Source organism: Phoca vitulina, unplaced genomic scaffold (assembly GCF_004348235.1).
Source record: "Phoca vitulina isolate PV1807 unplaced genomic scaffold, GSC_HSeal_1.0 scaffold115, whole genome shotgun sequence".
NCBI lineage: Eukaryota > Metazoa > Chordata > Mammalia > Carnivora > Phocidae > Phoca > Phoca vitulina.
The window spans coordinates 1,146,019-1,159,056 of record NW_022589818.1 but is presented as its reverse complement, the minus strand read 5'-3'; the positions used below and the strand labels follow the sequence as shown (position 1 = coordinate 1,159,056).

At 38.9% G+C, this 13,038-nt stretch overlaps 1 protein-coding gene across 4 annotated transcripts in view; it reads right to left on the bottom strand.

Annotated features, from left to right (window-relative positions):
- The window catches only part of ASH1L (ASH1 like histone lysine methyltransferase), a 196,241-nt gene that overhangs the window by 99,085 nt on the left and 84,118 nt on the right, over positions 1-13,038 (bottom strand). For all 4 annotated transcript variants that reach the window (XM_032398349.1, XM_032398348.1, XM_032398347.1 and 1 more), the window contains exons 4-5: positions 12,168-12,269; positions 4,805-5,543 (exon numbers count right to left, since the gene is read on the bottom strand). In XM_032398349.1, the coding sequence (XP_032254240.1) occupies positions 4,805-5,543; positions 12,168-12,269 (841 nt within the window). The remainder of the gene's footprint in view (positions 1-4,804; positions 5,544-12,167; positions 12,270-13,038) is intronic.

The window sequence follows — 13,038 nt, the reverse complement described above, 5'->3', positions numbered from 1 at the left end:
TAAAATGGAAAAACTGTATTGTATACAAACAACGGATTAGTACACAATAAAAAGAAGGTAACTACAGCAATGTGTAACAACATAGATGGTTTAACATGTATATATACGGTGAGCAGAAAAGGTGAGACACAAAAGCATACTTCATGTATAATTCCATCCAAATGAAGTTCAGTAAGGATAAACTAAAGAATATTGTCAGGGTTACATACTTAAAATGGTATTTAAAAAGTTATAGATGTGGTTACCTTGGAAGTCAGGAGACTGATTGTGGCTAATGGTAGGGAAGCAGCCTGTGATTGGGAAGGCACATGGGTGCTAGCTAGCAATGTTCAATATTCACCCCTTCTATGTCTACACTGGTCGTTAACTTTGGGAAAAAATTTTTAAACTGATTTCTTATGTCTATGTGCTTTCTGTATGTGTATTCCCCTCCTTACTTCCCTCACCATCTCTAAAAAGGTTTTTTATTATTATTTTTTTTTTTACGTTTATTTATTAAGTATCTCTACACCCACCTGAGGCTCGAACTTAAAACCCTGAGTTCAAGAGTCCCAAGCTCCACCGACTGAGCCAGCCAGGCGCCCCTAAAGAGTTTTAATGAGACTAGAACGATCCTTTTATTTCAAATGTGGTTGAATTTTCTTGTAAACCGTCTGGTCCTGCTGCTTTCTTTTGCCATAAAATTTTAAATTAAAGATTCCATTTATAGAAAAGAAGCACTCAGGCTATTTCTTCTTGGGTAGGTTTTTCCTAGGAATATGTACATCTTAACTGAGATTTGTTGGGTGTAACGTGCTTATAGTCATTTTTTAATCTCTCATATATAGCCTATCTCCTTTTTAACTCATAATGTTCTTCATTGATCAACTTTATGAGTAGTGTGTATATTTTATCAGTCTTCAAGGAACTAACTTTGGTCTTCGGTGATTCTTTCTATTGTACCTTAGCTTTGTTAATTTAATGTATATGTTTCCATCTTCTTCATTTACCATTTTGGGGCTTGTTCTCTTGTTTTTCTCATTTCTTAATTGGCCTCTTGGTTCATGAATTTTCAGCATTAAAAAAATAATATAAGCCTTAAAGGCTATGAATCTCTCTCTAGGCACCTCTTTAGATACATCCTGCAAGTTTTAGTATGCAGCAGAGTGTTTATTCAGTTCTAAGTATTTTTAAGATTTTATGATTTTATTTTTTACCTAGTTTTAAAAATTTATCTTTTTTCCTTTTAGAACCAGGATTTGAATCCAGTTTCTTCTGAGTCTAGAACCCAGCTCATAACCATTACATTATTCTTTTGCAATCTGGTTTGTTATTAAATCAACAAATAGTATCCAAACTCTTTAACATGGCAAACAAAGCCCTCTGCATGATCTGGTCCCCACAATCTTTTATTTAGACTCATTCTCCAGGCTTTAGACCGTACTCTAATTAGCTCTGTGTTTTGGCCACAAAAGTCTTCTTTCACTTCCTTAAGCTTGCCATGCCTTTTCATACTCAGCCCATAATGTTTGTTCTAGCCTTGCTCCTTTAAATAACAGATGAAGTCTACTCTTCAGATTTTAATTTAGTAATTACTTCCACAGGAAACCTAGGTCAATTACCTCAACAATACATTCTTGTAACACTAAATAACTGTTCATACTGGAATTTAGACTGTGTGATTCATGGGGATAGTGAATATATCTATATTTGCATACCACTGTTACCTATCCTAGCACATAGCATAAATGATTTTGCAATAAATACTTATTGAATAAGGAAATGAATAACCCCTGCTATGTAACAAGTATTATAGTAGGTTCTAGTTACAAAAAGGTGAAAAACTGTTGCTGTCTCTGGGAACTTCCTATGTCATGTCCTTTCTTGATACATCTCCTCTACTCCTGAGGGTAGAAACTGTATCTTTCTCCTCATAATTTCTTCAAATTCTAAAATGTAATTTTGTGGAAAATTAAAGTGTTTAATGTTGGTGACTATGATACTAGAATTTCCTGGAACAGAAAGGCTTTTCTGGAATAAAGCCTTTTCTCTGAAGCACATTTTTTTTTTTTTCTTAAAGATTTTATTTATTTGACAGAGAGACATAGCGAGAGAGGGAACACAAGCAGGGGGAGTGGGAGAGGGAGAAGCAGCTTCCCGAGGAGCAGGGAGCCCGATGTGGGGCTCGATCCCAGCAGCCTGGGATCATGACGAGCTGAAGGCAGACAATTAACTACTAAGCCACCCAGGCGCCCCTCTGAAGCACATTTTTAAGGTGACCCTTCCCCTAAAGTGAATGGTCAAAATGTCATGAACTGTCACGTTCTTACTACCGTGAAGGCAGAAATCATTCTTTTTTCACTGTTTTGTTTTTTTTTTTAAAGATTTTTTATTTATTTGAGAGAGAGAATAAGTGAGGAGGAGGGGTAGAGGAAGAGGGAGAAGCAGACTCCCCACTGAGCAGGGAGCTGGATACAGAGCTCAATCCCAGGACCCCAGGGTTATGACCTGAGCAGAAGGCAAGACACTTAGCAGACTGAGCCACCCAGGTGCCCCTCTTTTCAGTATTTTAAAGCCTCAGTGACTAAAATGGAAAAACACTGATACTAAAATAGTCTGATGGGAAGAAACAATAAAAATAGACCCTAAGACCCCAAAACATATAAAAATTTAGTATATAATAAAGGTATCATTTCCAATAAGTAGGGAAAAATTAATCAATAAATAGTGCTAAGACTACCATTTAAATTTTTTTTTAAAGTTTAAATTACATCTCTTTTTAAAACAAAATCTCTATTTTCCTGCCTTTCCAAAAAAGAAAACTACAATTCAGTGGGAATATAAAGAGTAAAAACTACATACAACATAAAAACAGCCATGTTTATAAAACTGTAACCTTGACAATGAGTGATCATAAATATAGCACTAACTCATAACTTGTACTAAAGCAAATTTCAACTGATTTAAACACCTATATGCTAAAGCTAATATGGAGGGTGCCTGGGTGGCTTAGTTAACCATCTGCCTTCAGCTCAGGTCATGATCCCAGGGTCCTGGGATCGAGTCCCGTATCGGGCTCCCTGCTCGGCAGGGAGTCTGCTTCTGCCTCTCCCTCTGCCCCTCCTCCTTGCTCATTCTCTCTCTTAAATAAATAAATAAAAATCATTAAAAAAAAAATAAAGGTAATATGGAATCCATTAAAGGAGAACAGTGAAATAAATTATTCTATGTTCTTAGCATGGAGTAAGGTAATTCTACGTGTCCTAATGACAAGATCTCTGAGACACATGAAGAGAAAGAGTTAAAAACTACAGTGTGTTACCACTTACATAAGACACCAGCTTTGCAGAGGCACCCACCTGAACAGGTGTAAGAAAAGATATCAAAGTATACATAGTATACTGATTTTTTTTTTTTTAAAGATTTTATTTTTAAGTAATCTCTACACTCAGAGTGGGGCTTGAATTCACGACCCCGAGGTCAAGAGTCACATGCTCCCCGGACTGGGCCAGCTGGGTGCCCCTCCGTGGTATACTGTTCACAGTCACGCCCTTGAGGAGAACAGGATTTGAGAGGAAATGAGATCATGTGAAAAGAGACTTAACTTTTCAATCAGTAAGCTTTCAGTTTCACTAAAAGTAGTACAAGCACATACTACAATGAAAAAAATTTCAATCCCATATATTCTCTAGGAAAAAAAAGTATTTTTCCTAGACATATGCATTAGAGAGTTATGAAAAACCTCTCTATATAGGATTCACCAAGGCAGATGGCAGAGAAAAAGACTGATAAACTCTCATTGTTCTATTGTTGTTTGGCAAGAAAATATAAAGAAAACCAAATGTCATACAACAAACACTAAAGGTTATCATCCTGACTGTATATAATGAGTACTTAAAAAATAGGTAAGGTACATAAACAAATACTAATGTCCCAATATGCAAATAAGTGCAAATTAAAATAAGTAGGAAGCAACATTTAGGAAGTATATTTCACCTAAATTAAACTGAGGAAGACATTTTGCCCTGCTTCCGATAAAGATTTTTAGAAAGATAATTTCCAGGGTAGGTAAGAGTGGGGGGTAAGAAGTATACGACTATTACTGTATAAAATTAGTAGAAGTATAAATTGGTGTGGCTTTTAAGAGAGCAGTTTGAAAATAAATGTTAAGAGGCTTAAAAATGTGCTGGCAGTTTTAATTTGTATTTCTCTAATTGTGAACAGGGGCCGCCATGTAACTATGAGTGAGCATGCTGTATTTAGTAAAGGAAAAGTCATTTGCAAATGGTGAATACTGTATTATAACTCATTTAAAACTACCAAGCATACCTTCAGGGGAAGAATCTGGTTGGATACATAACAAAAGGATTAAAAGCTCTTTTTGGGGGAGTGATTTTTGGCTCTGTGCTCTACACCTTTTAGAAAAGTAAGACTATAACAAGGAAACTGTGAAGAAAATAAATCTAACCTGCAGAAAAATGTGTGACGATAGGATGAAAAGTCTGGAGCACAGAGAAGAGTCTGAGCCTAAGACTAACTGCAGCCACACAGCTATGTGCTGGGTAAAATACATAACCTCTCCGGGCCTTGAATTCCTCCTCTGCAAAGTCAGGGTTTCAGCCTGGACTGTTACATCCCATGTGCTTCTTAATATTTCATAATTGTGGGCAGCCATAAATAACACTTTTAAATAAAACAGAAGAGTAGAGGTTTTACATAATGAAAGGTTAGGAGATTACCTGAAGAATTCAGCTGCATATGTATGTTATGTTTATAAAAAGCTGTTTTTCTCCCCTCAGGTAAAACGTCAAACAAGGATAATTACCTTTTAGTATGCTCTTGCTCTTCCTCTGGGAATGGCTTCTGCTTTTTCTTGGTCTGTTCTTCCAACAGCCAACTCTTCCTCTTCAGCCCCTTCTTATGTTCTGGACTCAGGTTTACGCTCTGTACAACAGCCTCAATGACGTCCGTAACTGTGTCGGGACGGAGGGGCAGGGCTGCTCTTTCTTCGCCTTCATTCGAGTCAGGGCTGACAAACCGGGCAGCCTGGAATGCTTGCATTGACACCACAGCCTGGAGGGGGCATTTCCGAGGTCGCCCTGGTCTGCGTTTCACAAAGTTATTCCCTGTCCTGGCCTGTCTCTGAAGTTTTTTGGCTTTTAATATTTTATTGACATGGTCCAGGTTTTTCTTAGTGGCCAAGATTTTGTCATAATTGCACATTTTCCGAGCTTGGCGCTGCATGACTTCCACGACACTTCTCTTGATATGATGGGGCGAGCAGCTGCTCGGCAACTTCTCAGACAGGAGTGAGATGCCGCTACTGCAAGAGTCACTGGGGGCTGAGGGCACCAGAAGGCTGTCCGGTTTTCCCAGGGCTCGCTCCCTGCTGTGGCTGTGGCCTGGACTGGAGGAAGGTGGCCCCGAAGCAGATGCAATCACAGCATCTATATTCTTCTCCAGGGGCTCTTGGTCCTCATGTTGGACCATCCGCTGCAGCAGACTATCCACAGAGTCATCCCCGGAAGCAAGCAATCTTGGACTTCGAGAGGGAACTCCGTTTACTACATAAGATGACAAATCACACATAGAGACAAACTGAACATAGCTAGTCATTTAAATAACTTTTTACATCAAAGGAATACTGCTCCATTTTTCTTAACAGGATTAAACATCCTAACACCATATGCATTTGTCTCTCCCAAGCAAGTTGATGGTTTATTTTCCTGAATAAGGCATATTACAGTAATCATAATAAATTCAAAATTGGCCTGTTTCCCTAACAATATGTGAGTTAAAAACCAACAACAATTCTCAATCTCTGAGATGAGGAGCAGAAAGAAATAGTTTATTTCTTCAAAACTGACGGTCCATTTAACTGTAGAGACTTGCCAGTTAAATGTTGGTGATATTTCTAGTTCAGTGCTTTTTCTGACAATGCTGCAAGTACAAAGGATATAAGTGAAACTTCTTAAGAAAAGCTTTAAAACTAGAATACTAAACATATGTATAAACTAATTTAGAAAGAATACACGTTGACGGTAAGATCGGAAAATAAGTGGTCTTCAATGAATCTTGTTATCTTAGTGGCCCAATGACTTGGTGAACTTTGTTTCTTCAAATACCACTCCACACTTTTTTTATGACTACACATAATGTGGGAAATGCTCACCTTCCTCTGGTAAGCCACATTAGTTTTACAGTATCTGTAAACATCAGATCGTAACAGGGCCATTTCCCAAGATATCTAGTTGCTTACTATTAATGAACACAGGTCATACTTTTCCAAAGCTGATCAACGGATTTCCTACCTATGTGAGTTTAAAATGTGGTACTATTCTAGGTACTCCTTTACAAGCCCAGGGCATTCTAGATTCAGTCTCATCAATTTGTCTCAAATTACCAGTAACTTCCTTCAGATAATATCCAGTAGAGTCTTCTTTAAATTCAGGATTTTTCAAATTTCAAATTCTCAGAGCTATTAAATATCACTACTTCTTAAAATCTGGCCTCCACTGTTTCTCTGGTAATACATTTTGATTATCTTCCAATTACTTGCAACACTATCAGATTTAACTGTAGAGGTCCCTAATCCCCAATACTGTGTGTTTACCTTTCATACTTACTTCCCCACTGGCAACATGTTTATTCTCACAGTTTCAATGATGAGAACACACATACTCATCTTCAATTTTCTCTGAAGATGACCACAATGAGAACTGCTTCCTTCCTATACCTGGCTTGAGTCCATGAGCATTTCTCACTTTCTCTGGTACAAGTGCTTTCCTTGTTGAACTCTCCACGCTCTTTGGCAATTCACTCAACTACCACCTATATTCTGAGATGCCCAAATCTCTATTTTCTGAATAAAACTTTTTTTCTACTTCTCTACTTTTGCATGTTTCACAGATTTCTCAAACTCACATTTACAACTTATGTCATTACCTCCTCCTCCAACCTTGCTCCTCCAGACTATGAAACTCAGTGAATGATACCATAAAGCCAACTCTTCTACATTATATGTATGGAGCACCAATTACATAGCAGGAATTTTGCCAGCTAAGCTCAGGTCACATCATCTATTATTTCTCTTCTACTCTCCCCACAAACCATAAAATGTGGTTTTATGTTAGTCTGGTCTCTCCAACCCATCCCCTGTCCTGCACACTACCGCAGCCGCTCAGCACTGAGCTAGCCTTGTCCCCCTGCCCTAAAGCAACCCATCCCCTTTCCTCCACACTACCGCAGCCGCTCAGCACTGAGCTAGCCTTGTCTCCCTGCCCTAACTGCCTGCAGGGCTACTACAACATGTACCCGAGTCTTGTACTTTTTCTCCCATCAAGTGGTAGCGTCCAATTCCCCTCTTGAATATGAGCTGCCCTTAGGGAGTTGCTTCTAGCAAAGAGAATTCCACAGAAGTAAGAACATGTTGATTTCCAAGTTTGGGTTAGAAAAGGCAGGACACATTCCACCGGGGTCTCTCTGAGAACATCTGCCCTTGGAAACCCAGCTTCCACAGTATAAGTCAGTCTAGGCAGGATACTGTCCTGTTTCCCAACAGATCCTGCTAAGGTCATAGACAACAGCTTTCATAACAATGACTGCAGCCATCAGTAAAATCATACTTTTATGTATTATCCCTTTTAGTGTTTTCATCCCTTTGGATGTATTTCAAAACAGAGCATTAGTTCAAGGATGGGCCATAAGATGTCTTGTACAAAACTGTATTTGTTTATGTATCTCAATTACTAAACAGAGGGTCTCTACACTCCCTACTATTTCATTTCTTTGTCTATAACTAGAAGGTTAGGACATAGTTCTGATTGAGTGATTTGCCTTTTGAATGCAAAATAAAGGTTGTCACTCTTGTGCTACTGGAGTAAATGAGAATGCTAGGTCAACCAATACTGAGGATATACTGATCAAAAACACTTAGGTTTATACTGAATAGGGATTAAATTAGCATTTGGCTCTGGAATAAACTCAGGGCACTACCGTTTGACAACAAATTTTCATTAATTTTTTTCTGGGTCCCACAGGCAATATAAATCTGCATGTGAGGGGCGCCTGGGTGGCTCAGTCGGTGAAGCGTCTGCCTTCAGCTGAGGTCATGATCCCAGGGTCCTGGGATCAAGCCCTGCGTCGGGCTCCCTGCTCAGTGGGGAGCCTGCTTCTCCCTCTCCCTCTGCCCCCCCCACCCCCCCGGCTGTGCTCTCTCTCACTCTCTGTCAAATAAATAAATAAATAAAACCTTAAAAAAAAAAAAATCTGCATGTGAGACAGGAGGTGAGAATGAGCTTGTGGAGAGGTGCTCCTTTTCCTGCTCCTGCCTTCTTCTGTGATTGGTTTGTTTCCATTTGCTCTTACCCTGGTAAATGTCACCTTTAGGGAGTGCCAGATTTATGCAGGGAAATCTGATATGAACCTCTGTGCTGCTCAGGCTCTATGCCACCAGGAATCAGGCAGATGTCAAGCGGTTCTAATACTCCCTAGTTCTGTTGAATCAAGCTTTCTGAAAACTTCTGGTTTCCTATTTATTTATCTCAAAGTTCAGCAATGTTTTAAGAAATGTTTTCCAAATTTTATCCGGTATTTTAGTTTTAGGTACCAAGAAGTTTGTTTGCTCAGTACATCTAATTTCCTCATTGCTGGAAATAAAGAGCTCAAATTTATACCAACCAAGGCCACCTGAATTCTAGCAGTCCCTTCTCAAGCAGCCAAACTGCTCTAACTCTGCACTTGCAAACTGGTTTTATAAAAATCATCTTCTCAATTATTAACGTCCAAATCTTTCTTGACCTCTTTGTGACATCTGACATTAAGAGGCTTCTATTACATGTACTCTTTGATTTTTCTACATAAACATCTGTGTAAAACTTTTATGTCATCACAGACACCTTCTCTTCCACTTCCCTCCAATGCGAATGTTTCTTAAATCTGTGTTCCTGCTGTCCCCTCTGGGTTAGCTCACTCACTGCCAGATCAACGTTTCTATTACATACTGCTAGGTCTGCATCTCTACCAGACGTCCTGCTCAAACTACAAGCCACTGCTTCCAAATGGCTCACTAACATCTCCACCTCAACAGCCCAAACGCTGCTCAAATTGAACATATCCAAACCTGAAGCCATTATCGATGCATTCCTTCACACATTTCTTGTCACATTCCATTCTCTACACTGTAATGCTGGAGAGTTTTTCCAAAATGTGTATGTGGTAGACTGTGCTATTATCATAAATATCTGCTGCCCTGCCTTCCATAACATTATACTCCCCCCACTTCCTTAACAGAAGTCTTAACCACACGATCTGCTTTAGCACTGAAATGTGGGCAGAAACTCTAAGAGCTGGTCAGCGCTTTACTGTGCTGCTCACCCTCTCTCACAAGACCAGCAACACTGCAACAGAGGCTCTGCTGACAGGGTCCTAGAAGGACGATAGCACACAGCAGACCCGCAATGGTCACAAGGCATGAACAAAAGGAAGACTTTGTGGTCTCAAGCCACTGAAATTTTGGGCCTTTTTTAGCACCGCAAAATCTATCCTATTCTGAATTATACAATATATCAAATAATTTTTATCTTCCCTGTTCAAAATCCTTCAGTGGCTCCCAACTGCCTCCACAACAGAGTCTCAATGCCTTCAAATGAAACAAACACACAAAAAGGCCTATGCTGTATGGGGTCCAGTCTGTTACTACTTTTACAGCCTCGCTCTCTACCACAATCACATAATATCCCTCACACACTAGTAACATCAATGTGCTGCTCTCCAAAAATAGCATTCTCTTTCATGGTTCTGTGCCTTTCTCTGTGTTAAACACCTTCTTACTCTTTACTCTGCCCCACGTGTCGACACAAATGACAGTAGTTTATGTGTCACACCTTTTTTTTTTTTTTTAAAGATTTTATTTATTTATTTGAGAGAGAGAGAATGAGAGAGAGCACATGAGAGGGGGGAGGGTCAGAGGGAGAAGCAGACTCCCCGCCGAGCAGGGAGCCCGATGCGGGACTCGATCCAGGGACTCCAGGATCGTGACCTGAGCCGAAGGCAGTAGCCCAACCAACTGAGCCACCCAGGCGCCCTGTGTGTCACACCTTAAGGGATGTCTTCTTTAGTCATGCACATGATAAGTGCTGGAGTTCCTCTGTGTGTCACCATATTTGCTCACTGGTCCGTTACAGAATTTAACACACCTTTGCTGGTGACTATGTCTGAATCCTTGAGGGTAGGAGCCTTATCTTATCATATTTGTATCTCCAATGCTCAGTATTCAGTTACTCTCAATAAATATTTATTTGAATGAATAAAACGGTCTTATAGTAAGAGTAACTTTATGGATCTAGGTATTATTTCTTTTGTTTACTAAAGTAAAATATTTTGGTGATGTTCTTTGTGGCTATCTCCTTGAAATCTCATTCTTTCTTTTCAGGGGTTGGCAAACTTTTTCTGTAAAAATCTCAATGGTAAATATTTTAGGCTTTCGAGGACACATATAATGTCTCACATATACATTTTTCCTTTCTCCTTTATCTTTTTAAGCAATCCTTTAAAAATATAAGAACAGGGACACCTGGGTGGCTCAATCGGTTAAGTGTCCAACTCTTGGTTTTGGCTCAGGTCAGGATCTCAGGGTTGTGGAATCGAGCCCTGTATCAGGCTCTGCAGTTAGCGGGGAGTCTGCTTGAGATTCTCTCCCTTTCCTTCTCCCTTCCCTTCTACTCCTCTCCTCTCTCCCAGCTAGTCCTCTCTCTCTCTAAATAAATAAAATCTTAAAAAAAAGAAAAGTAAAAATGATTTTTAGCTGAAGGCTGCACTAAAAGAGGCCTTGGGCAGCATCTGGTCCACAGGCTGCAGTTTACTAAACCCTGGTTTAGGTTGATACCATCAAAAGTAGTCACTCATTGTTTAAGAATCTCTCTGAAGCAGTATGAAAACAAAGCGTTCTGAGAGACAAAACCCTCACTGCTGCTTGAGTTCAACTGTACCTCTGGCACAATGGTGCTAATAAAAAGCTTCAAATATGCTGAAGCCCGTCATCAGATAAATTCAACAAGCATGACACGGGTACAATTTGACAGGCTGGCCTTGAACTGATGAAGGAATCAGATTTTCTGACCGTAAGTCACAAGTGATCTACCAATCAAAAAATACGACAGAAAGCCAAGAAATGGTATGTCACTTCTTGCCTAAAATTTTTAATGGTTCCTGAGTGTTATTAATAAGGTTCCCTACATGCTTTTACAGCCTCATCTTTAGTCCCTTTACCTAACCACATTGGCTCTTTTATTTAATTTTTTAAACTCACTGTTCTCCCCTTTACATATGTTACTTCCACTGCCTAGAATGATCCTACCAGTGCACATCTCTCCTGATGACATTGATAGATTAAAAAGGACTTCTTCCTCTGCAATCCTCAGAGGACAGATATATATATCTCTATATATAAGATACATAAGATCTGTATATCTTAAATATAAGATATATATATATATATCTGTAATATATATATATTATCCTCTACTTTTGTTTTTTTTATAAACACACAACCAGTAAAAAGGAAAAATTGAGAGCATAATCTAAATCTATGTATGAACTGCACAAATATGATACATTGTATTAAGAGGTTATACATATTTAAAATATATAAACATTACACATTTTAAAAGTTAAGGTTAGAAATAAATATTAATAGAGATTCTTCTTACAACCTCATAAATTGTTTTGCACATCTCAGAGATTTGTAAATGCTACTCTGGAAACTACTGCTTTACTAAGACAATTTTATATACATAGCCAAGCCTTTATTAAATAGTTCCAATCCACATTGCCCTGTAACACCACACACTCCTTTAGCTCAACTCAACTTTTAAAATCTCTATTTTGTGTCTGCCTACTCTTGTACCTAGTCATTTTGAATTATTCCCTCTGAACCCCATCAAAACAACTGCACATCCGGGAGCAAGCCTACCTGGACTTAAGGAGCATGAAAGGGAGGACCAGGACACTGTTTTAGTGTACGTTTCTGCTCATTCACACATCCCACAACCGCTTCTGTTTTTTTCTATGGTACGTAAATACAAATTGTAATTTATGTTGTAAAAGTTTATAGTATCATATTTTAAGTCTGTTCACAAGTAACAGGTGGGAAATTCTAGTTAAAGTCTGGTGAAATAAATAGTCCTTGCCTGTTGAAGAAGTACTCTCAGATGACGACCTCTTCCGGGTAGGGCTACAGTTTGTGCTCTCTGATGGTCGCTGGGAAGACTTTTCTGAGGTTGGCTGAGAACCTGGAGGGAGAGGAAAAGATAGACATCATAGGAAAATTCAAGTCTAAAAATGAAGTCAAACGATGCTGTGTCAGGACTGTACTGTTTTGGTTGCTGTCGCTGCCATTCCCTGCAATAATACAACTTCTAAGTGGACGACAATTGGACAATAAGCAGAGGACAAACCATACTACGTGCTGCCGACAGAATTCCACAGGTCTCATGTACATGAATTTCTCCTGTTACGTTAACAGAGGGAAAACTAGTTTTAGTGGAAGAATGAACAGAATACATGATTTAGTTTTTATGTATCACTACTATGAAACATATTAAGACATTTATTGATAAAGGTCACTAGCCAAATTCTAATCATGTCTGTTCCTGATTATCAATTCAAATTCATCATATGAACTGACAAACAAAATTTATAATGCAATTAATTAGGAATGACTAATGTGAGAAAGCAGGTCCATCCTGAGCATTTGATAGAATCAGAGGTGAGAAGCAGAGTCAGACCTTAAATCAGTACATCCTATCTACTCCACAGAAGTCACTTTCCTAGTCTGTGTGTTTCCTCTACAGCATATTCGGGAAAACTGGTGACTAATTTATCCATGGAACAGAGCAAACCTACTTTAAAGCTGTACACATAAGGTTCCTATATACATAAGAGGTCATAAAGACAAAGAAACAATTTCCTTTCAAAAAGTTACACACTTTTTGCCAAAACCTGAAATCAATGCAGCATAATTTAACACATTTCTTACTGAAGAGAAAAGTATGTTGTTCA